This window comes from Lithobates pipiens, unplaced genomic scaffold (assembly GCF_037356315.1).
Source record: "Lithobates pipiens isolate NorthernLeopardFrog02 unplaced genomic scaffold, aLitPip1_a1.2 Scaffold_28, whole genome shotgun sequence".
In the NCBI taxonomy this organism is placed as follows: domain Eukaryota; kingdom Metazoa; phylum Chordata; class Amphibia; order Anura; family Ranidae; genus Lithobates; species Lithobates pipiens.
Genome location: NW_027507789.1, coordinates 139,481,012 through 139,507,116, shown reverse-complemented (window position 1 = coordinate 139,507,116; position 26,105 = coordinate 139,481,012). Strand labels below are relative to the sequence as shown.

General features: G+C 45.8%; 1 protein-coding gene across 1 annotated transcript in view; it reads left to right on the top strand.

Annotated features, from left to right (window-relative positions):
- ENPP7 (ectonucleotide pyrophosphatase/phosphodiesterase 7) overlaps positions 1 to 26,105 on the top strand; it is a 37,955-nt gene that overhangs the window by 5,437 nt on the left and 6,413 nt on the right. Inside the window, exons 2-4 of the mRNA XM_077459615.1 lie at positions 15,271 to 15,416; positions 20,984 to 21,607; positions 25,288 to 25,537. Coding sequence (XP_077315741.1) covers positions 15,271 to 15,416; positions 20,984 to 21,607; positions 25,288 to 25,537 — 1,020 coding nt within the window. The remainder of the gene's footprint in view (positions 1 to 15,270; positions 15,417 to 20,983; positions 21,608 to 25,287; positions 25,538 to 26,105) is intronic.

Here is a 26,105-nt window from a genome sequence, read left to right as displayed (position 1 = left end):
CACTCAAAATGTAAGTGGGCCGGTCTGGATGAAGTCCAGGGCCAAATTTCTGTCCCAGTCCAGCCCTGTTTCCTGGACACTCAGCATGTGCACTCAACTTCTTTGGTCGACCATGGTGAGGCCTGTTCTGAGCGGAACCTATCCAGTTAAACTGCTATATGGTCTCGCCCACCATGCTACAGCTCAGTACCAGGGTCTTGGCAAACTTCTTATAGCCTAGGCCATCTTTATGTAGAACAACAATTCTTTTTTTCAGATTCTCAGAGAGTTCTTTGCCATGAGGTGCCATGTTTAACTTCCAGTGACCAGTATGAGAGAGTGAGAGCAATAACACCAAATTTAACACACCTGCTCCCCATTCACACCTGAGACCTTGTAACACTGATGAGTCACATGACACCGGGGTGTAAAAATGGCTAATTGGGCCCAATTTGGACATTTTCACTTAGGGGTGTACTCACTTTTGTTGTCAGCGGTTTAGACATTAATGGCTGTGTGTTGAGTTATTTTGAGGGGGCAGTAAATTTACACTGTTATACAAGCTGTACACTCACTACTTTACATTGTAGCAAAGTGTAATTTCTTCAGTGTTGTGACATGAAAGGGTACCGGCTGTTCGCCCATTTGGCGAAGACAGAACTCTGTGGGCAGTTCGTGGCAAATTCGTGTGGCGCTCACAGCCCACAATGCACTGCGCCATAGCAGTGCATTGCTGGCTCATGATTGGCCAAGCATGCACTGTGACCCCGCATGCTTGGCCAATCACAGCGCGCCGGCAGCGAGGAAAGCCATAATTGGCCACAGGCTGGATGCCTGTGGCCAATTATAGCTCAGGGGGTTTAGTACACGCCCCACACTATAAAAGGCCCCCAGCGCAACAGCCTTGTGTTCCGGCGTGCAGGGAGAGAATGATAGGCAGGGACAGTTTGTTCTTTTCTCAGGCATCTGTAGGAGTTAGTGGGTGTTGTGTGCCTCCAGCGCAGTATAGACCTGTATCTACCCTTTATTGCTGTTGTTCTCTAATACAGCCATCTTCAGGAGTTAGTGGGTGTTGTGTGCCTCCAGCGCAGTATACACCTGTATGTACCCTTTATTGCTGTTGTTCTCTAAAACAGCCATCTGCAGGAGTTAGTGAGTGTTGTGTGCCTCCAGCACAGCACAATATACACCTGTATCTACCCTTTACTGCTGTGGTTCTCTAATACAGCCATCTGCAGGAGTTAGTGGGTGTTTATCACATCTGATGTACTGGTGGCCTCATCTCATTTCTTGCGACCCGAACAAGCCAGGAAAGTACAAATACCCCCCAAATGACCCCTTTTTTTAAAGTAGACATTCCTAGGTATTTAGTAAGAGGAATGGTGAGCTTTTTGATGTTGTCATTTTTTCCCACAATTCTTTGCAAAATGAAGATTTTTTATTTTATTTAAATTTTTTCCAAAAAATTGTCATTGTAATAGGTTATTTCTCTCACTTAGCATGTGTATACCATAAATAATGTCCCAAAATAAATTCTGCTACTCCTCCTGAGTATTACGATAGCACGTGTGGGACTTTTCCACAGCCTGGCCACATAGAGAGGCCCAACACGCAGGGAGCACCGTCACATATTCTAGGAGCATAAATTACACATCTAACTTGTTGACTACCCATTACACTTTTGAAGGCCCTGGAGCACCAGGACAATGACACATGACACTGATGTGGCACTGATGACAGATGGCACTGATACGTGGCACTGATACATGGCACTGATGTGGCACTGATGGCAGATGCCACTAATACGTGGCACTGATGACACGTGACACTGACAGATGGCACTAATATGTGGCACCGATGACAGATGGCACTTATACGTGGCACTGATGACACGTGACACTGATGACAGATGGCACTGATACCTGGCATTGATGACACGTGACACTGATAACAGATGGCACGTGACACTGACAGGTGGCACTAATGACAGATGGCACTAATATGTGGCACTGATGACACATGACACTGATATGGCATTGATGGCAGATGGCACTATGTGGCACTGATGATCCGTGGCACTGATGACAGATGGCACTATGTGGCACTGATGACATGTGGCACTGATGACAGGTGGCACTTATACGTGGCACTGGGGACAGATGGCACTGATGACAGGTGGCACTGGGGACAGATGGCACGCTGTCTGTGTGAGGAGGGAGATCGGCGATGAGAGATGATCTCATATGTTTACATATGAGATCATCTCTCATTGGGCACGCCGATCACGCCGGCGGACACGGGCAGCACAGAACTTCCCCGATGCGCACCCGTGGAGGCACGCAGAGGGGAAGTAAACAGGAAGACGTCCAAGGATGGTCTCCCGGCAGATAGCGTCTGCGCTGTAGCCGTCTTTTGGCTATAGCGTGGGCGTGAATTGGTTAAAGTGAAACAATAAAAGTGTAATATTCCTTTAAATTTCGTACCTGGGGGGTGTCTATAGTATGCCTGTGAAGGGGCGCATGTTTCCTGTGCTTAGAACTGTCCCTGCACAAAGTGTAATTTCTGCAGAAAAAAAAGTCCTTTAAAATCACTCGCGGCTATAATGAATTGTCGGCTCCCGTAATACAGAGAACACTCATTGAAAGTCATTGAAAAAAAAAAAAAGCGTGGGGTTCCCCCAAATTCAATTACCAGCCAGACCCTTCAGGTCTGGTATGGATATTAAGGGGAACCCCACGTCAAATTAAAAAAAATTTACGTGGGCGTCCCCCTAAAAATCTATACCAGACCCTTTATCTGAACACGCAACCTGGCAGGCCGCAGGAAAAGAGAGAGTGCCCCCCTCCTGAACCGTACCAGGCCACATGCCCTCAACATTGGGAGGATGCTTTGGGAGTCTATGACCCCCTCAAAGCACCATGTCCCCATGTTGATGGGGACAAGGGCCTCATCCCCACAACCCTGGCCGGTGGTTGTGGGGGTCTGCGGGTGGGGGGCTTATCAGAATCTGGAAGCCCCCTTTAACAAGGGGACCCCAGATCCTGGCCCCCCATTTGAAATGGTAAGGGGGTACACCTACCATTTCACAAAGAAAGTGATTTCTCAGTCCAGCGCAGTCCATCCATGCATCCATCTTCTGTCTCCACTGTCGGAGACACTGCGGGATGCCGGCGCCTAACGTTTCTTATATTAGGAGGGCGGAAACCTGCGTTACATCAGAGGGGGGCGGGGTCACCCATACGTCATTTGGGAAGCTTCCCCCACTAGCGTCAGAGGGGGGCAGGGTCAGGTGACAGATGGCCCCGCCCTCCTAATATAAGAAACGTCAGGCGCGGGCATCCCGCAGTGTCTCCGACAGTGGAGACAGAAGATGGATGCATGGATGGACTGCGCTTGACTGAGAAATCACCCGTCACTGGATCAGATCAGCCATCGCTGGACCCCGGAGAGATGATCATCCATCGCTGGATAGCAAGAGTGGATTACCACCGTTGGAATCTTTTTTTTATTTTTTTTATTTTTAATAAAGGAATTTTTCAAAAGTGTGTTTGTCTTAGTTAACAATTTTTTACACTTTCTTTGTGAAATGGTAGGGGTACTTTTGTACCCCCTTACCATTTCAAACAGGGGGGCCAGGATCTGGGATTCCCCTTGTTAAAGGGGGCTTCCAGATTCTGATAAGCCCCCCCGCCCGCAGACCCCCACAATCACCGGCCGGGGTTGTGGGGATGAGACCCTTGTCCCCATCAACATGGGGACGTGGTGCTTTGAGGGGTCAATTTTTTTTTATTTTGAGGCGTGGTTTCCCTTAATATCCATACCAGACCTGAAGGGCCTGGTAATTGAATTTGGGGGAACCCCGCGCTTTATTTTTTTTTATTAATGACTTTCAATGAGTGTTCTCTGTATTACAAAAGACTTTTTTTCCTGCAGAAATGACACTTTGTGCAGGGACAGTTCTAAGTACGGGAAACATGCGCCCCTTCACAGGCATACTATAGACACCCCCCAGGTACGAAATTTAAAAGAATATTACACTTTTATTGTTTCACTTTAATCATTATTAAAATCGCTGCTCCCGAAAAAACAGCCGTTTTTAAAACTTTTTTTGCATTGATCCATGTCCCCTGGGGCAGGACCCAGGTCCCCAAATACTTTTTTAGGACAATAACTTGCATATTAGCCTTTAAAATTAGCACTTAGATTTTTCCCATAGACTTGTACAGGGTGTTCCCGGCTTTTCGAATTTGCCGCGATCACCCCAAATTGTTCACTGTTCGCCGAACAGGCAATGTTCGAGTCAAACTCATGAACTCGAAGCTCATCCCTATTAGTGGGCGTTGTGTGTCTCCAGCACAGTAGACACCTATATCTGCCCTTTATTGCTGGTGTTCTATAATAAAGGCATCTGCAGGAGTTAGTGGGTGTTGTGTGCCTCCAGCACAGCACAATATACACCTGTATCTACCCTTTATTGCTGGTGTTCTCTAATACAGCCATCTGCAGGATTTAGTCGATGTTGTGTGCCTCCAGCACAGTATACACCTGTATATACCCTTTATTGCTGGTGTTCTATCATACAGGCATCTGCAGGAGTTAGTGGGTGTTGTGTGCCTCTAGCACAATATACACTACCCAATTGCTGGTTTTCCCATCTCCCTGCAGGCCATTACTATGTCTGGAAGGCCAGCAAGGAGAGGCAGACAGTCACAAGCCAATAAAAGAGGGCAAGCAGGCTCTGTGTCTAGAGACAACAATACTGCTTGTGGACACAGTGCATCATCATCAGCACGTGGCCATGGGACACGCTTGTCCTTATTTTCGACAGCTGGATGTGTTGAGCCGCATCAAGCCAAATACTTGGCAGAGTGGATGACCAAGCCCTCTTCATCCTCCTCATCCTCTCTCACCCAGGCTCAGGGTACTAGCAAAGCAGCTGCCAACGCATCCTCTTCCCTCGTCTCAATGTCATCATCAGTGACTCCTTCCCTAGACCCACCATGTCCTCCTGAGGAGTCCCCTGAACTGTTTGAGCGCAGTGTTGGGTACATGCTCCAGGAGGATGCCCAGGCTCTGATGATGATACCCAGATAGAGGAAGGCAGTAGTGTGAGCGCAGAGAGAGGGGATGCTCAAGAAGGACAGCAATCTGGCAGCCATGTTCCACCAGCTGCAGCATACGGCCAGGTTTGCTCCAGTGATGAAGAGGGAGGGGATGATGAGGTCACTGACTTCACATGGCCCGATAGGAGAGAGGAGGAGGAGGAGGCACATCTCCAATGAGGCAGGATGCCCTCCGGGGGCCAGCTTAGGGGCAGCACACCGACTGGATCACACCGCAGAGCTCCGCCTGTGCAGGGCACTGCCTCTGCACGTTATTCCAAAAGTTCTTTCGTGTGGGCCTTTTTTGAGACGAGTGCATCAGATCGCACTGCTGCTATTTGCAACATATGTCTCAAGGGTATCTCACGTGGCCAAAACATCAGCCACTTGGGCACCACATCCTTGACCAGATATATGTTGACCTGCCATGCAGCTCGTTGGCAAGCGTATCTTAAAGACACACACCAAAGAACAAAGCGGACCTCTCCTTGCTCCTCATCAGCTGGGATCTCCAACCCCACTAGACCTTCAGTCCTCTCTGAAACCTGCACTGAGAGGAATGAAGGTGTAGAATTAGGTGTGTCCCAGCCAAGTACTTGCGGGCACTCTGCTAGCAGTACACCCACATCCGATTGTAGCAGGCAAATTTCCCTGCCCCAGCTACTGGACCATCAAAAGAAGTTCACTCCCAGCCATCCACATGCCCAGCGGTTAAATGCTAGCTTGGCTAGATTGCTAGCACTTCAACTGCTGCCTTTTCAGTTGGTAGACTCGGCCCCCTTCCGTGAGTTTGTGCAATGTGCGATTCCTCAGTGGCAGGTCCCCAAACGCCACTTTTCTCACGGAAGGCGATTCCGGCTCTCTACTGGCATGTGGAAGGCAATGTCCATGCCTCGCTGGACAGGGCGGTCAGCAGTAAGGTGCATATTACCGCTGACTCATGGTCCAGCAGGCATGGACAGGGACGTTACCTATCTTTCATGGCCCATTGGGTCACTCTTCTGGCAGCTGTGAAGGATGCAGGACAAGGTGCAGTAGTGTTGGAGGTTGTTCCGCCACCACGTTTCCAAAATGCTACTACTGGTTGTGAAACACTTCTCTCCTCCACCCCCTCCTCTTCTTCTTCCTCCATGGCCTCTTCCAGTGCTCTGTCCTCGGAACCAGTGGTGCTCCGTAGGCGTTCAAGGGGCTACACAAGTACGCAGCCAAAAATATGCCATGCCGTGCTTGCACTGGTTTGTTTGGGGGACAGGAGCCACTTTGGGGCAGATATTTTGTCAGCTCTGCAGGGGCAGGCCAAGAGATGGTTGACGCCACGTCAGCTTAAGCCAGGATGTTAATTTACGACAATGGCACCAACCTCCTCTCCGCCCTCTGACAGGGACAACTGACCCATGTGCCCTGTGTGGCTCACGTCTTTAACCTGGTGGTGCAGCGGTTCTTGGGCAGGTACCCGGGCTTACAGGATGTCCTGACACAGGCCAGTAAAGTCTGTGTGCATTTCTGCCGATCATTTAATGCCAGTGCTCGGCTGGCTGAGCACCAAAAGGAGTTGAACCTGCCCAAGAACCGCCTTATATGTGACATGCCCACCAGGTGGAACTCAACGTTGGTCATGCGCAGCAGATGCAGCTGCTCATGCAGCAGAGGGCCATCGATGAGTACCTGTGCAACTAGGGCACCAGGACAGGGTCAGGGGAGCTCGGTTTTTTCTGTCACCGTTTGAGGAGGCCACGAGGATGGTGAGCAGTGACAGTGCATGCATCAGTGACACTGTACCTCTTGTCCACCTGTTGGAGCATACGCTGTGTGGAATAATGGACAGGGCACATGAGGCAGAACAGAGGCAGGAAAAGGAGGACTTCCTTGCCTCTCAAGGCCCCCTTTATCCAGACAGTGAGACAGTGTTCCTGCTGTCCCACCCATCACACAGGAAGAGGACAGGGAGGAGGAGGAGGAGGAGGATTGTGTCAGCATGGAGGTGGAGCCTGGCACTCAGCATCAGCAGCAGCGGTCTTTTAGGGATGATTTACAGTCCCAAGAAACTAGGGATGTGGCTGCGAATCATGTTGCCCTTAGTGACCCAGAAGACTTCGGATGGAATGCCTCAGCTAACCTACGCTGCATGGCCTCCCTGATCCTGCAAAGCCTGTGGAAGGATCCTCGTATTCTTTGGATCAAGGAGAGTGATACTGGCTGGCCACTCTCATTGATCCATGGGACAAGGGCAAGGTTGCAGACCTTATCTTACAGTCGCAGAGGGAGCAGAGGATGAGACATCTCCGGGAGGCCTTGCAGAAAGGTCTGTGCAACACGTTCCCAGAGAATGGGAGGTTCCAAACTCCTGGTCCTGGACAATGTGTTGCTGAGGCTTCGGCCAGTCAGAGAAGGAGCGGTCAAGCGGCCGCTTGACCGATGCGTTCAGACATTTTTTAGTCCGCAGCCTCAAGGTATGATCGGTTCCAGCAACCATCGCCAGCGTCTGATTTACATGGTGCAGGAATACCTAGGGGCAAGGTCAGACTTGGACACCTTTCCCAACGAAAATCATCTGGCTTACTGGGTCTTGAGGATGGATCACTGGCCAGAGCTTGCACAGTATGCAATTGAGCTACTGGCCTGTCCTGCATCCAGCGTTCTTTTGGGAACGCACCTTCAGTGCTGCTGGTGGCTTTGTAACCGATCACAGGGTGCGCCTGTCCACCGACTCAGTTGATCGACTGACCTTCATAAAGATGAATCAGTCTTGGATCACAACCAGCTACCAAGCACCTGAAGCTGATGTAACCAAATAATTTTTTTAGAAATGCCACATGCCTTCAAGACTGCCTAAACTGATGCTGAGTGACTGTCCTGTTTTGTTGACTGACTATCCTCTTCCTCCTCAATGATCCCGCTGATATCTTGGAAGAACATTTTTGGTTCTGGGTGATGCCACCAGCCCAATTTTTCAGCCCCTGTTTAACAGGGGCGTGTAATTACAATTTTTGATGCAATGCTTTGCAGCAGGGCTCATTCCTGAACTCCAACTAGAGTATCTGGGAGAGGTTGCAGTGTCATGTCTCCTAGGGCTGGTGGAGGATCTTCCCATAAACACACACCAAAAAACTATTAAGAGGCCATACCTTTGTGCCAAAAAGATCATTTTATTCACCTGGAAAAAAAACCTTCCTCCAATTTTGTCCAAGTGGAAAAAAATAATTACCGTATTTATCGGGGTATAACACACACCGGCGTATAACACGCACCCCAAGTTTAGGAGGGCATTTTAAGGAAAAAAGTTTTAGGAGGGAAGTTTAAGGGAAAAAAAACTTACATTTAAATGCCCGTCAATGCAGCCTTATCAGTGTGCATCTGCAGCCTTGTCCATAATTGCAGAATGATCAGTGTCATTTTCAGCTTGCCCACCGCTGTTTGCAGCCTTGCAGAGTGTCATTTGCAGCTTGCCAGTGTCATTTCCAGCTCGCCCAGCGCCGTTTGCAGCCTTGCCCATGTTTAAATATCCCGCCGCCGAGACAGACCGAGCGAGCGCCTCCGAAAAAGACCGAGCTCCGCCGAAAAAGACCGAGCCGTCTGCTCGGCTCCGCTCGTAGTCCTGCCTCCCTGCTGTTTCTGGAGCGATCGCTGCCAAAAAAGACCGAGCCGACTTTACTGTGTATTCGGCTTGGCTCGGCTCGCAGTCCCGCCCAGGTCTTTTTCGGCGGCGCTCAGTATTTTAGCCTCACAGACAGTGGGCACCCACGACTTTTCCCCGATTTTAAGGGGGAAAAAGTGCGTGTTATACGCCGATAAATACAGTAATTCCATTCTACCCTTATACCAACACCTACACTATTAGAGGATCACCTACGGGTTTCAACAAGATCTGGGGCTTTTGAACTCCAACATGGCCCTCAAGAGACCACAACCTCCAATTTCTCGCTCCATACACATCTTATATGTGAATATATCTAACACCACTGTAACTGTGCAAGTCACCACTGTAATAACTATTGACACAAATGTACAGTATCTCACAAAAGTGAATACACCCCTCACATTTTTGTAAATATTTTATTAAATTTTTTCATGTGACAACGCTGAAGAAATTACACTTTGCTACAAGCAGGGAATGTACAGCTTGTATAACAGTGTAAATTTGCTGTCCTCGCTGGTGGTATGATTATGTCCGATTTTTGAGTCTCAAAGCAGTACAATTGTTTTGCACAGAAATATGGCGTTTTATATTGTAGGCCTGTAATTCTTAGCAATAACACACTTAAATTTGTCTAGACATCCCAGGTATGATAAAGTTTGAAACACAAAATCATAAGTTATAATACAATAAATAACTATAAATAAATTATAACAAATAATAATAATATAATAAAATAAATTTCCCCACGATTCACTATCACCCAATTCTGCAAGTGTTCTAATTTACTATTGCTGTTTTCTAGCTGCTCTAAAACCAGTTTTTAGTTGCTATGGACAATCTCAAGTTTCCAGGCTGAAAGAACAGTATTTATAATATAAAACTGCATGCAGGGCATTGGACAAACCATTAGGGACAAAAGGGATGTGAAATGATTTCATACAGTAATGTAATCTGTAAGATTACAGTGTACTGTATGTGTTATGAATTTTCTATTTTTTAAATTTGCAGCCAGGCTGCGCCCGTGCATCGCAATCAGGGCTCAAGTCCTGCGGGAACGCATGGGAACGGAGTTCCTGTACTTTTTCCACAACAGGAACTCAGTTCCCGTTAGCAGCCGCGTCCTGCAAGACTTTGAAGTATGCAAGCTGTGTGGCAGGAGCTACACCAGCAGTCGCCGGCACAGCTCGTAATAGTAAGTGCACACCAGGGGGGGACTGACCATTCAGGCATTGTCAGTAGGAGACCCCATGACAGCTTCCTCTTCGATCTACCTGTCAATCACAGCTAGCTGACGGGTAGATCAGGTCCCTGCTGCTCAGAGATTGTATTTAGTCAGATCTCTCGTGATGCGCTCCTCCCCGCCGGCCCCTCCTGATTTTCTGTCTCCTCATCTCCCCCATCTCCCCCCCCCAGTCTCCTGCATACTTGCTCAGTGTGTCCCGCTGATTTCCCCCTCCTCTATCTTCAGTGCCATATGATGAGAGAACCCAGAGGAGGAGCACAGCTATTCTGCTCACAGGACATGCAGGGAGAGAGGGGAGCTGAGGGAGGGACATCAGTTTGGGGTGGTAAGCTGAGCACAATACCTGACAAAGTTTAATGCCAGGAGGGAAGTTTATGTGGAAATATGTGAAGGGTTGGAATAGCAGTGAATGTGTGTTGGAGTACTGCAGAGTTTGCAGCCCCCAAAGCTAACATACATCTCACTAAGCAGGAACACATCACTATCTCCCCAAGCATTCTGTCCAGATAATGTGCAGTTCATTTATGACCTTTCCATTTAACCCTGTGTTATCCAAACTCTGTTCAATGAAAAGTGTAAACTCACCACATAAACACTCTATATACAAAATAAAATTCCCCAATAAAGATCAGAACATGATGTTCACATTTGCATGGAAGCACAATTGAATGAATGCTGATTATTCCGAGACTTACGTTATTTATGTTTATTGAGGATTGTTTTTTTTTTGTACTAACAGTCAAGCTTCATACACACAATACGAAAATTGGCTGAAAAATACCACTTTTGAAGTGTTCGTGCATATGAGCGTATCATATATATATATATATTTTTTTTGGAGGGGGGAGTGGACCTTGGGTTGGAGTTCCCACACTTTTTCCCCAGGACTTGACCCCTGATCGCAATGCTTGCAGGGAATGGAGCCTGGCACACAGAGGCATCGGGAGGAGGACAGAGCCCCTAGACACAGCGAGGGGGACAACGCAGGATCCTGGGGACAAAGTAAGTAACCTGTACCAGCAGGGCTGATTCTAGGGTCTATGGCAACTAATCAAACACAGAGGTGCTCCCCTAAGGAGTCTTCAATACCCTGGGATCCTCCTATGATCTCTTAAAAATAAACAAAATACAGGAAGAGAGTACTCTAATGGGACCTGGAGGGGGGTCTCTCTAACGGATGCAGAGGGCTTCTGTTAGAAAGAGCCCCCAGACATACTGCAGACATAGTACAGAAGATGGTCAGAGACTGCAGTCATGATACAAAACATGGTCAGAGACTGCAGACATGATACAAGACATGGTCAGAGACTGCAGACACGATACAAGACATGGTCAGAGGCTGCAGACATGATACAAGACATGGCCAGAGACTGCAGACATGATACAAGAGATCAATGCCTCAAATGCAGCCTACCAGTGCCCACCAAATGCAGCCTGCCAGTACCCACCAATTGCAGCCTTATCTGTTCCCATCAAATACAGCCTACCAGTGCCCATAAATTGCAGCTCATCAGTGCCCACCAATTGTAGCTCTTCAGTGCCCCCCAATTGCAGCCTACCAGTGCCCACCAATTGCAGCCTACCAGTGCCCATCAAATGCTGCCTACCAGTGCCCACCAAATGAAGCCTACCAGTGCCCACCAAATGAAGCCTACCAATGCCCACCAAATGAAGCCTACCATTGCCCACCAAATGAAGCCTACCAATGCATACCAAATGAAAACTGCCAGTGACCACCAAATGAAGCCTACCAATACCCACCAATTGCAGCCTTGATACAAGAGATCAATGCCTCAAATGCAGCCTACCAGTGCCCACCAATTGCAGCCTACCAGTACCCACCAATTGAAGCCTTATCAGTTTACATCAAATGCAGCCTACCAGTGCCCATCAATTGCAGCTCATCAGTGCCCACCAATTGCAGCCTACTAGTGCCCACCAATTGCAGCCTACCAGTGCCCACCAAATGAAGCCTATCAGTGCCCACCGAATGAAGCCTACTAGTGCCCACCAAATGAAGCCTACCAGTGCCCACCAAATGAAGTCTGCCAGTGCCCCTAGATCACGCAGAGTGGTGACAATCTCCTACTGGCACTGAGCTTAGATTTGAATCTCCCGGGTGGCCACTTGCCTCCTTCTCCCCCCAAGACAAACCCTTGCCAAACTCATGCCTCCTTATCCCCCCCCCAGCACAAACCCTTGCCTCCTTATCCCACCCAGCACAAACCCTTGCCTCCTTATCCCCCACGCTTGGCGTGCTGAGACTTGTAGTGCCCTCTGTGGGGGACTGAAGAATGCCACCCTACTATGCTGGGACTTGTAGTGCCCTCTGTGGGGGACTGAAGATTCCTCAGTACCCTGTAGTCTAGGGCACTACAAGTCCCAGCATAGTAGGATGGCATTCTTCAGTCCCCCACAGAGGGCACTACAATTCCCAGCATAGTAGGATGGCATTCTTCAGCCCCACACAGAGGGCACTACAAGTCCCAGCATAGTAGGATGGCATTCTTCAGTCCCCCACAGAGGGCACTACAATTCCCAGCATAGTAGGATGGCATTCTTCAGTCCTCCACAGAGGGCACTACAATTCCCAGCATAGTAGGATGGCATTCTTCAGTCCCCCACAGAGGGCACTGCAAGTCCCAGCATAGTGGGCTGCCATAAGTCCTCCAGAGACAGCATGAGATTGCAGCCTTGCACCCCCTCCCATACGCTAACTCCCTGGGGAGAGCCCAGTAGTATTGTAGAACTCACTTACCCCAGGCTGGTCTCTGCAGGCTCTGACAGTGGATGTGGCAATCATGCGCTCATGTGACTCTCCACCATTGCTTCAAATTTCCCACCTACACCCCTTTCTCGGGCACAGTACTATCCGGGGATTGGAGTGTGGACGGGGAAGACACAGAGGAGAGGGGTGGGAGAAGCAGGAGCAAATCAATATCTCTCTCTTCTCCTGTCCCGTCTCTGCAGAAAGGGAGAGTGTGCTGGCTTGACTTCAGGGGAAATCAACACACGCAGGTGTAGCCAGCCAGCCCATTCACCCCGCCACGACCTGATCAAACCTAACCTGACAGCTCCTTCTCATTGACGTTTAGCAACACTGCCCAGGCACAATCTTCATCCTGGTAGGTATTGCCTGGGGGGAGGCACAGCGCACCTCCCTAAATTCGGCCATAAACTGTCCCCCCTGCTCCAAAGCTCAGAGAGTTCGGAGGTATTTTATTTACACACATAAGGAGAGGAGCAGGGAGGGGAGCACTCAGGCACTTCAACGCTCCCTCTCTTCGGCGCCTGGGTGCGATGCACACGGTGCACCCGCCCAGCATCGGCCATGTGTACCAGGATCTTGCAATGTAATCCCAAGTGTGGCTCGGGGCTACTGCTAATGGTACTGAAATTTAACCCCGAGCCACACTCGGGAAAACCGCCAGGGAGGTTAATGTCTAAACCGCTGGCAACAAAAGTGAGTACACTCCAAAGTGAAAATGTCCAAATTGGGCCCAATTAGCCATTTTCCCTCCCAGTATCCTGTGACTCATTAGTGTTACAAGGTCTCAGGTGTGAATGGGGGGGTATTCAGTATGTCACAATACATGTTGGCATTCATGGTTCCCTCAATGAACTGTAGCTCCCCAGTGCTGGCAGCACTTATGCAGCCCCAGACCATGACATTCCCACCACGATGATTGACTGTAGGCAAGACACACTTCTTTGTACTCCTCACTTGGTTGCCACCACACATGCATGACATCATCTGAACCAAATAAGTTTATCTTGGTCTCATCAGACCACAGGACATGGTTCAAGTAATCCATGTCCTTAGTCTGCTTTTCTTCAGCAAACTGTTTGCAGGTTTTCTTGTGCATAATATTTAGAAGAGGCTTCCTTCTGGGACAACAGCCATGCAGACCAATTTGATGCAGTGTGTGGCGTATGGTCTGAGCACTGACAGGCTGACCCCCCCCCCCCACCCCTTCAACCTCTAATATGCAGTGCTTACTTACTGAGCCCTGTGGTTCGCCATAAGATATACTTGAGCTGCGGTTTCCTGGAAGAAAGCCATGCCAAATGCACGTGGTGATGAACCCAATGCCAGGTGTGCAGATGGTGATGCACAACCATGGCAGGTGCAGGTGGTGGTAAACCCGATGGTGTGGGGACCTGCTTCGGTGAAGTAGAAATCCCGTTGGAACAATACCAGGGACACCATGCAGCCTGTATCGGAATGCTGGCGCCCAAGTGTGATGTCATCCATTCGGAAGTCACGCTGGCCGAAGCGAAGTCAACCTGGAATTGGAACGCAAGTCTGCACCGCCCCATGCTGCCTCCTCAGCCAATGGGTAGCTTAAGTTGTCTCAGTTTCTCCGATTGACATCACACTGCACTATACCGGCCTGCCCGCACAATAAACTAACAGGCCGGGAACTCACCTTTATTATACAATAGCCTAGCTGCCACAGATGGAGGAATTGGGGGTTTTAACCCCATAACCCCCCTTATCTACGGCCTTGCATCTACTGGTGTGGCAAGCTGGCTAGAAGCTCTTTCTTAGCCTGTTTTTACCATCTTCTGAGACCATAGGCCACAAACCTGGGGCAAAGGACAATGATGAGCTTTACATGCCCTGTTAGAAGAATCTTTGGTAATTCCACAGGCATGGATGTGATTTGCTGGGACCCACCTGATGGGATTGCTACAAGACTAAACAAGAAGTTATTGTATGAAAGATTCAGAGATAATGAATGTGTGATCTTAGGGGAAGATCTCATCTTCCATCTTCCTACCACCTGATCTTTGTCCTCTCTCTTGTAATTAGAATGTATGCCCTATCCCTATTCATGAATAAACCCAACCTCTATTTTAAGATCCATTCGTCTTTCTTCAGTATGTCAACACATGACACAGGAACGAAGATGCGTGAATGGGCCCTGATTACACATTGAATGTTTGTTGAATGTCACATTGAATCCTTTGTAAATACATTCCAATATTTATCTCTGTTTTAATATAAGACTTTTGGTTTATTCAATATACATGAAAAGTTTATTTGAGAAGATACAGCAGATAAGAGCTTGCAGGAGAACTGCATGGTATACAATGTATAGCTGGCCATTTGAGTTGAATTTATCTAATGAATCCAAGGATCATTTATTTACCTTATTGTTGATAAGTCTCTTTGGAGACATTTGACTCTGCCAGGTATTCCAGTTGTCGGTATAATAAAAAGAAAATGAAGATTAGAATAACTGCAAATAACTGGCCTTTCAAAAGAACAAACAAAAATTATATTTTTCTCTTTTTCATTACAGGGCAATATATTGAGAATCATGGTGTTATCCATAACATGTTTTTCAATGCTACCACTGGACAAAAGGTAACCTATCTTCCAACACAGGGCATTTCTGAATGGTGGGACAATGGAACCCTCCCTATATGGATTACAGCTCAGAGACAGGTATACAAGTCACAAGTTTTTGCATGGCACATGTACATTAATATTTATTTAGGTGCTAACTAAAATTGACAGTATTGTGAAGACCTGGCTTATCCATACTGTATATAAATAGCCAGATGCATACTGTTATATTATGTGGCAGTATCACCATTTATGTCTTTTTGGATGCGATATCTGCAGGTACAGCATGACTTGTGAGCACCATGAAGGGCATTTGGTTACTGGTGGTGTAGAAGCTGAAAAAGCTATTTACTTCCTGTAAGCAAAATTGTTTGTAACTCCATACCGCCCAACTTTTTGAGATGGGAATAAGGTACACCCTATTAGCAAAAGTATGTAGGCATAGGACACAGCCCTAGCCACACCCCTTAAAATAGAATTATACAAAACAAATATTAGTTAAACCCACTAGTGCTTATTTTTACCATTACTATTCCTTTATATTGGCTTTTGAAATTTACAAATGCAGCAAATTGGATGAAAGATTTAGCACTGGGAAACACTTTTTGAAAGATAAAAAGTGCATTTTATATACAACTATATAGATCAGAATAAAATGAGGAACAAATGAGGGAGGAGGAGGGACAGAGGGACATTGTTCCAAATCAGGGACAGACCCTCAAAATCAGGGGCAGTTGGGAGCTATGTGTAACTCTAACTTGATAAGTGTCTGTGCTACATTCCACTATATTTACAGTTTTTAGCATGTGTAATCAGTTGTTTTGGAAAATGTTGCATCTGGTGTTACTTTCATTTTTTAAATGAGGTTTTATAATGTTACAAAGATATATGCAAAAAAGAATAATGGAATGATCTGTCTCATAGATCTCTCCCTTCTTCTCAAGAGTGTTTGAAAGTTAGAATTTTTGGATCTTGCCATTCACCGCCATCTAAAGGAAATTTTTAGTCACTGCAGCAAGAGTATCTCACACCCGGCCTCGTTAGTAGTCTTTTTTTTTTTTTTTTTTTTTATTGATGCCAGAGCTTATGCCTGATCAAGGTTCTGTTAGATTCTAATAAAGCCCCATACACACTATAAGAAAATCGGGCAAACATTTTCGTCCGAGGAACAATCGTACGACTTTCTGATAATGTGTACACAACTTTCGACAGGAAAATTTCAGAAGGGACAAAGTCCAAACTTTTTCTCGTACGGGAACCAAACAAATGATTTTTGTTTAATGTGTATTGTTTTCATATGATTTTCAGACGAGAAAAATTAGAAACGAAAGACTGCGCATGATAAAAAGAAAAAGGCAAAAAAAAGGCGCCTTTTTCATACATTATTTCCTTCCTCAGTTCCGCCAGCTGTGAAACATGGAGGAAAATCGCATGATCGTTTGGCCTATATTCTTATAGAGTATACCCCACTTAAGTCTGCACAAGTCTGCATTAATCACAGTATGATCACAGCACTACTTCTAACCAAGAATAAAACATTATACAGCACTAAACATGCCTAAAGCCAATGTGCAAAAAGGGCTTCAGAAAAAAGTGCTTAGTGCCACATAAAAATTACATCAACTAATCTTCAAAAATAACTTCAGTACCATTTGCTAAATAATATGAAATATTCATACAGCTTCAAAATATATAACAAATGGAATAAATAATCATAAAACAATGTGCAAACTCTCATGCAAAAGTTCATATATAGCAGTCTTGGGTAAGAAATATAGGGAAAGTGAAGGTGTAATAAAGTCTGGGTATAATCAGAGAATCCTTTACACACACCACTACAAAAATTCACACAAAAATGTGTCCTCTATTCCCAAAGAATCATCTTCAGTTGGAAACATCTTTCCCAGACCCCTATGTAAAAAGCAGATCTAATGGCTCGGTTACACTAGATTTAGTCTCTGAAGAGACTTTAACCGTTTGTAATGCTACAGGGTGGCAGCTGTGCATCGAATCATGATCACACACAGCAGGAGGCCAGTGGCAGGTACCGCAGATTTGATGTCCACCGGCATCCTCCAATTGTTTAATGCACAGGCAGAAAGGCGATCTTCCTATATAAATAAGGCAGATTGCTGTTCTGTCAATAGGGTAGGCATTGATCCTGTGTTCTTGCAAAGCAGGAAAATATTAAAAGATATTTCTAACAACCAGCATACTTAGAATTATGCCTCAAAACACATTCTACTATTTCTCCCGAGTTTGGGGATACCACATGTATGAGACTTTTCACAAATTAACCACATAGAGAGGCCCCAAATCCAAGGAGTACCTACAGACTTTCTTGGGGCCACAAAACTTCAGTGAATCACGTATATAACTCAAGCCAGGAAAAAATGGGTTAAAGAGCAGAGGTACAACCTGGTTACACAACAATAAGATGTCACAAAAATACAATATGCTTATTTGTATACAATGAATGTGCAGACATACATGAATATCCAGGGATCAGTACTGGCTGGCAACCCTTCTTGATCCACGCTACAAGGGTAAGGTTGTAGAACTTATCTAGCCTTCGCAGAGGGAGCAGAGAATGAAACATCTTCGGGAGGCCTTGCAGACAGGTTTGTGCAATGCGTTTCCAGAGCCCGGGAGGTTGCAATCTCCTAGACAATGGGTTACTGAGGCTAGGTGGCCACCTGACTGATGCGTTCAGACAATTTTTTGGTCTGCAGCCCCAAGGTCTGATTGGTTCCAGCAACCATCCCCAGCATCTGATTTACATGGTGCAGGAAGACCTTGGGGCAACATCAGACTCGGAGACCTTTCTAACCGAAAATCCACTGGGTTACTGGGTCTCGAGGTTGGATCTCTGGCCAGAACTTGCACAATATGCAATTGAGCTACTGGCCTGTCCTTCATCCAGCGTTCTATCTGAATGCACATTCAGTGCTGCTGGAGGCTTTGTAACCGATCACAGAGTGCGCCTGTCCATAGACTCGGTTGATCGGCTCATCTCCATAAAAATTAATCCGTTTTGGATCACCAGCTACCAAGCACCTGATGCTGATGTAACCGATTCATTTTTTTATGAATGTGAGATCCCTTGAAGACTGCCTATGCTGATGCTGAGTGACTATCCTGTTATGCTGATTGACTATCCTATTCCTCCTCAATGTTCATGTTGATAGCTTCAGAACATTTTTGATTCTGGGCACCAGCACCAGTGCCTAAAGCCCAATTTTTCTGCCCCTGTTTTACAGGGGCATGTAATTACAATTGTTGCTGTAATATTTTGCAGCAGGGCTCATTCCTGCGCCCACCAAGAGTAACTGTGAGGGCTTACAGTGTTGTGGCAACACCACCACACCACCACCAAAGGCCCAATTTTTCTGACCCTGTTCAACAGGGGCATGTAATTACAATTATTGATATAATATTTCACAGCTGGGCCTGTTCCAGCGCCCACCAAGAGTAACTGTGAGGGCCTAGTGTTGTGGCACCACCACCACCAAAGGCCCAATTTTTCTGCCCCTGTTCAACAAGGGCATGTAATTATAATTCTTGATATAATATTTCACAGCAGGACCCGTTCCAGCACCCACCAAGAGTGACTGTGAGGGCTTACAGTGTTGTGACACCACCACCACCAAAGGCCCAGTTTTTCTGCCCCTGTTCAACAGGGGGATGTAATTAAAATTCTTGATATAATATTTCACAGCAGGGCCCGTTCCAGCGTCCACCAAGAGTAACTGTGAGGGCTGACAGTGTTCTGGTACAACCAACACCTAAGGACAAAATTTCTGCAGAGTATATAGGGCAGGCCGTATAGTACATACAGGTGGTCCCCTACGTTCAAACATCTGACTTACAAATGACTCCTACTTACAATCGGAGGGGTACAACAATAAGTGAGAGGAAATATACCCCCAGGAAGGGAAAAAAAAGTGTCCCATATTATGCTTTATCACCAATCCTTTATTCCCTAAAATCCCCAAATTTTCAAAATCCAATTGTCATTGGGACAGAACGTGAGGTGAAATCTTCTGAACAGGAGTACAGGCAGCACCTTGAGGCGATTCAGTTTGCGTTGTGCGCTATACAAATACTTCATTCATTCATTCAAAACAAATGTTACATGATGTTGATAGTTATAATAACCCTTCCCTATGTTATCCAAAAGCTTAAAAGTAGATTTTTTGGCTGGAGCTACACTTAAAAATGTACCTGTCCCAAATTACAAACAGATTCAACTTAAGAACAAACCTACAGTCCCTGTCTTGTTTGGTGCGCCTGTATACTGCTGTTCAAAGTATATAGGGCCTGGGGGCCCCACACCTTTTCATTTTTAAATTTGGGTGCAGGGTTTCCTTTAATATTCATACAAGACCCAAAGGGCCTGGTAATGGGCTGGGGGGTTACCCATGCCATTTTTCTCAATAGTTTTCATCCATATTGCTGGGCCCTGACATTACATTACAGCCGCAAGCAATTTTAAATTACATTACATTTTGTGCAGAGATTGTTCTAAACACGGGAAACACACGCCACTTTATAGGCATACTATAGACACCCCCTAGGTACAATATTCAAAGGAATAGTTCACTTTTTTTTTCACTTTAAGCATCATTAAAATCACTGCTCCCGAAAAAATGTTTTTTAAAACTTTCTTTTGCATTCATTCATGTCCCCTGGGAAAGGACCTGGGTCACCAAACCATTTTTAGGACAATAACTTTCATATTAGCCTTTAAAATTCGCACTTTTGATTTCTCATGTTTGAGTCCCATAGACTTTAATGGTGTTCAAATGCTTGTGCAAACTTTTGGTCCGTTCACATGTTTTGGATGCGTACTGAACCGAGGGATGTTCAGCTCATCCCTACTCCCTAGTAGTATGCTCCTTGCATTGCAGCACAACAGATTGGCTCCTTGTGCTGCTTCTCCCTCCTCCAGTCCCAGTTCTGCTTTACAGAGGACTACAAGAGGCTGATTAGTCAAATTCAGGAATTTACACTGTTTTGATAAAAAGAAAAAGATACATTTAAGTGTGTATTGGTAAAGAGGTGTGCTTTAAAGTGGAAGTAAACTCCCCTATCGTTTTCATCCACGGAAGCTGAAATCTTTGCCTCTGTTTAATCTTCAGCTGCCACGGTGCTGCACATGTGATCCGCTATGACACCAGCCATTGGGTGGTTTGACAGTTTGGTTGAGAGCACAGCCAATGTGCAGTTAGCATTCCTGGCATGCCGTTTTTTGAAACTGTTTAAATCGATGGGTTTACTTCCACTTTAATGGAAGCTGTGCCTGATAACACAATTCCCTGAGGAAAAGGATGCACAAGAACAGGGGAGGCTAGGAAGGCTTTGAGAACAACATGGGGGGACATGTCAAATGTCACTGGGAATAAAAACAATGTTTTGAAGGAAACTATCAAAATTAGAAATATTTGTGCTTGGAGGATCAATGAAATCTAAGAGAGTATTATTTAAATAGGATTGTCCCTCCAAAAGTTCATTTAATTTACAATTTTTCTCTTCGTATTATACATTAGTTCACTACTTATTTCATTTGGAAAATGAGAGTCAATTGTAAATGTTTTATTTATTTTGTATTTGGACATTATAACTTTGCATGTATATAACACTAATTTGTGATGTTGCATTGACAGGGACTGAAAACTGGATCACTCTTTTTTCCGGGTGGCAATGCAACCTACAGAGGTGAAACTGTAAATGTGAAAAAAGTGGAGCGTAGCGGTCACAACTATAGCAATGAGACAGAGTGGGAAGAAAATGTAGAAACGGTGATGAAGTGGTTCACTGAAGATGATCTGGACTTTGTGGCTCTGTATTTTGGAGAACCAGATGTTACGGGACACAAGTATGGACCAGAAACTCAGGAACGTAAAGACATAGTCAGTCAAGTGGATCGCATGGTTGGTTACATACGACGTCGGGTACAGCACTATGACCTGGAATCTAATCTCAATATTATTATTATCGCAGACCATGGGATGACTACCGTTCAGAAAGGCACAGATGAAATTGTGCTTAGAACAATTCCAAACTTCACATTTTCTGACCTTCAATTCCACTTGGTGGATTATGGACCATCTGGACTTCTGGTCCCTAAAGAAGGAAATCTAGAAAAAGTATATCAAGCTCTGAAAGATGGACACCCTAAACTACATGTCTATAAAAAGGAAGAATTGCCAGAAAGGCTGCATTACTCAAAACATGAGAGAATCAGTCCATTAGTCTTATACGGTGACCCTGGTTACGTCATTCATGGGGTAAGTTCCTGCAGTTTTCTTGGTACTGCCATAGAATGTCACATCTGTCACATAAAGAGTATGTTGTGTGGATCAGAAAAATCTGCAAATTTGAACAGTGTACACTTCTAGATGAAGATCTACAGAACTACTAGAAAATTATGCCATACCCATTGTATGTCAAAAATTTAATCATAAAACACATTCAGCTGTCATTTTGATCTTGTAGGTTAAGAAATTCAGTAGTTACCTCCACTTTTGTATTCTTCTACTCAGTTTAAAAAAAAGGTCAATTTCAAATGGATCTTTTTGTTTTGGTGGACACTGTGGGAGCATAACTTGCATGTCACAAATAGCAGTAGCTAATACTCCCTTTCCCTGTGTTTTCAATCCTTCTATTTGGCTGCTGTACATGAATCCAAACCACAACACTACTGCCATGGAATTAGCACGTTTTCCCTGTGCCTGTGTGTGGTTTTCCTCCCATACTCCAAAAACATGCATGTAGGGTAATTGGCCCTGTCTAAATTGGCCCTTGTATGTAAATGATGGATAGTGTCCTTAGACAGGGCCAAGGACTGATGTAAGTTTACAAAATGTATATAATGCACTGCGCAAATTGTTGCTGCTATATAAATAATTGTAATAAATGGAAACTATGGAGGTTGGCAATTGGCTGCTCAGGGGGCAGTGCTATCACATGAAGACAAAGTAAGAGTGTTCCTCTCGGTATAAGCTTCAACTACATCAACTTGTTTTTTAATCATACTTACCTTGGTGGATGCAGCATTGGTCCCACGCTGGTTCCTAGACTGAGAACCGAGCAATCAAACACCGCTGATCGCTTGGTACTCAGTTCTCCATGAGTAGCTGAGAGCTGGTGACTGTGAGTTACCAGCTGTCTTTCTTAAGCCCCATACACACTATCAGATTTTCTGCTGATTTTTTCCTTCAGATTACCAAAACCATATAATATGAGGTCAAACCTTAGGAGTTTCAACTTGTATGCAATCAGGCAGGCCCTTGCACTACATGGTTTTGGTAAATCTTAAGACAAAAATCAGCAGAAAATCTGATAGTGTGTATGGGGCTTTAGAGTTATCAGAGAGGGACAGTAGAGGGGCTGAGTAGGAAAGATAGGTTTTTGGATGTTTCAGAAGACTGATAGAAAGCTCCAACTCTTGTAGCAGTTTAGGAAAGGTCAATAATATTGAGCCCCATATGATTACATTACTGCTGCAAGAAAGTAATAGCATTTGGTGTCACTTTGATTGCCAAATGAAGACCAGTCTTGTCATATCTTTTCCTTTCTGTATGTATCACTGACCCCCGAAGGAGTGGCTGTTTTTTTTTTTTGGGGCTTACCGTTACCTTCTTGACCTTGTGTGAGTCTAGGGGTTTCCTGAGGTAGATGGCCCAACGAACTACAGAGACTGACACTGGATCCACTTTAGGGATTTTTATTTGCAAAACGTTTAACAGAACACAGTCTTTCAGTAGAGAATAGAGGGTATGGGTAGGAAAGCTCAGGTACTCTTGGAACTGCTGAAACTTGAATGTCTCTCGCTATGCAATCCAGGTAATAGCCATTCGCAACTGGATATTACAACTATCGGATAAATCCCCTTTTGGTGAATTTAGCAACCGACAGGTGATTAAGATAAAGCAAAGTCTCTGCCACAGACTTGGTCGTAGAACTTTAGAATGAAAAGTCTCTGCCACAGACTTGGTTGTAACTGAAGGGTGAAATTAGAGAACTCTCATACGGTACCAGCAGGGCCGGACTTACCATTGGGCTTGACTGGGCTCAAGCCCATGGGCCCCACCCAATAGGGGTCCCCGCGGCCCCCCGCTGAGATACATAGCTGAGTGTACTTGGCTCCGCTCCGCTCACAGTCACACCCAGTCCCACCCTATGATGGACATAACACAGGGACTGGGCGTGACTGTGAGCCGAGCTGAGTACTCTTGGCTCCGCTCGGGACTGCGAAAGGACCCGGGAGCCGCTGTAACTACATATTCGGCAACCCATCACAGTTTGCTACAGAAGTGATGTTCTGTCGCCGCCATCTTGCTACACCCCACACTCGTCCACAGTAAGGATACACTAAGAAGGGAGAAAGCAGACATGTTGTTTTGCATTTTAGACGTATTTATAGCAGTAAAGTGAGTTTCTACAGTGAAATACAGTACTTACAACTCTGTTTGACTGCTTAGATGTTGAATTTTAAAAGCAACAAACTTCTGTCAGATTAGAAAACCTGTGAGATGAGCAGGCTTGCCGCTGCTTTTAAAATTCAAGATCTAAGTAGTCTGACGGAGTTGTAAGTCCTGTGTTTCACTATATAAACTGACTTTACTGTAATAAATACGTGTAAAATGCGAATCTCCGGTGGGTGTAACAACATGTCTGCTTTACCCCTTCTTAGTGTATCCTTACTGTGGACGAGTGTGGGGTGTAGCAAGATGGCGGCGACGAAACGCCACTTCCATAGCAAACTGTGATGGGTCGCTAAATATGTCGTTACACCGCCGAGAGGACCTGAGAGCCGCCAAGATACACAGGACTCTGTAACTTGGTGGCGCCATTTTTAAATTTCAAGACTGCAATGACAAGGCTGTAAATGACACTGGGGCAAGGCTACACTGACAAGGCTGCATTGACACTGGACAAGGCTGCAGATGGATGGGCAAGGCTGCAGATGGACACTGATTAGGCTGCATTGATGGGCATTTAAATATAAGTTTTTTTCCTTTAAATTCCCTCCTAAAAGTTTTTTTCCTTAAAATTCCCTCCTAAACTTGGGGTGCGTGTTCTACGCCGGCGCCTGCTATACGCCGATAAATATGGTAATGTATAGAAGGTAGGGCCCGAAAGTGACTCAAGCCCAGGGGCCCCCACCACCCCAAGTCCTGCCCTGGGTACCAGTATCTTGCAGCCAGTCCGGTGATACCGTATGAATGTGGATTCACCTGGTGTCCTTTCCAGCTTAGCTTCCAGGCTCTTGCCGAGCAGACAGCCTTGTGCGTGGCCCTCTTCTGAAGAGTCCTCCCCTGATTGTGTTTTCAGTTGCTGGGCCTCTCCACCGGACCACCTTGGAACCCTCCCAGTTACTCTGCCTTGGGCTAGCCAGCCTCGAGACTTGGAAATGGATGGATCCGCACCCCAGGCCATGAGGGCCTCTGGGGGCTTGTCAGGAGGACCAGGACCAGATAGTCAGAAAGAATCCTCTGAACCGGAACCTCGAATCACGTGACCCCAGTCCCTTAAGTACCCTCTCCCAGAATACATAGCGAGAACACGCACCCACTGATTGGTTCCGCGAGTGATTGGCACCCAATGCATCCAACCGGACTGCGTTCCAATGCCTGCCAAAGGTGACACCCACACCTATGGCCAAACAGAACACAATACAGTCCAGCCAAACTGATACTGAGACCATAATTTACTACAATTAACCCTAAAACCCAACTATGGTCTTAGGAACATTTAAATTGACAAAAACATAGCGCATGCTCTTCAGGAGCCGGCGCCACATGTATATATTAAACATCTCTGAACACCTGAACTAATACTGTTGGTCAATATGTTCAGTAATCCATGCTATGTAAATTTAAAGATCAGTCAAGCAATATTGGTTCATGAGAAATCTGATTACCTTCATCAATATCCTAACTGGACATTCCCTTCTATCTCCTAGCTTGCTAAGTTCCAGTTCAATAAAGGTGAACACGGCTTTGATAATGAGGTCATGGACATGAAGACCATATTCCGAGCGGTGGGCCCTTCATTCAAACAAGGGCTATTGGTGGAACCTTTTGAAAGTGTTAATGTTTATCCATTAATGTGTGAGCTTTTAGGAATCAAACCAGAAGTACATGACGGATCATTGGAAGTGACAAGAAACATGCTAATCTCAAGCAGCGAAAGTGACGAAGATGATAAAAATGGTTTGTGCTATTTATATTTTATATCATTAAAAAGAATTATGGAAGTTCTTCAACCAAATTTAAATGTTCATAATTATAGGTGATATTCAATGAAGGCATAATAAACTGCATAAACACTGACTGCATTTAGCCAGAGATATAGTTACCGTATTTGCCGGCGTATAAGACGACCTTTTACACTTAAAAAAACTGAGCAAAAAGGAGGGGTCGTCTTATACGCCGGGTCCGCTGCTGGGATGCCTTCTGGCTGTCCGGTAATACTGTATGTAGCTTCGGCTACATACAGTATATACCACTGAACCAATCTCAGTGAGCGATGTATTCAAATGAATACAGAGCCTGCTCGGATTGGAGCAGCAATCTCTGCCAATCCGAGCAGGCTACACACAGTAGCCTGCTCCGATTGGCTTTGAGAGTGAGGCGCGGGCTGATGATGTAACAGCCTCCGCCAATCCCAGCAGGCTTTGTATTCATTAATAGAATACATTGCTCGCCGTGATTGGCTCCAGCACCAGAAGGAAGAAGGAAATGGCTCCAGCAAGAACGAAGAAGAAGAGGGATATGAAGC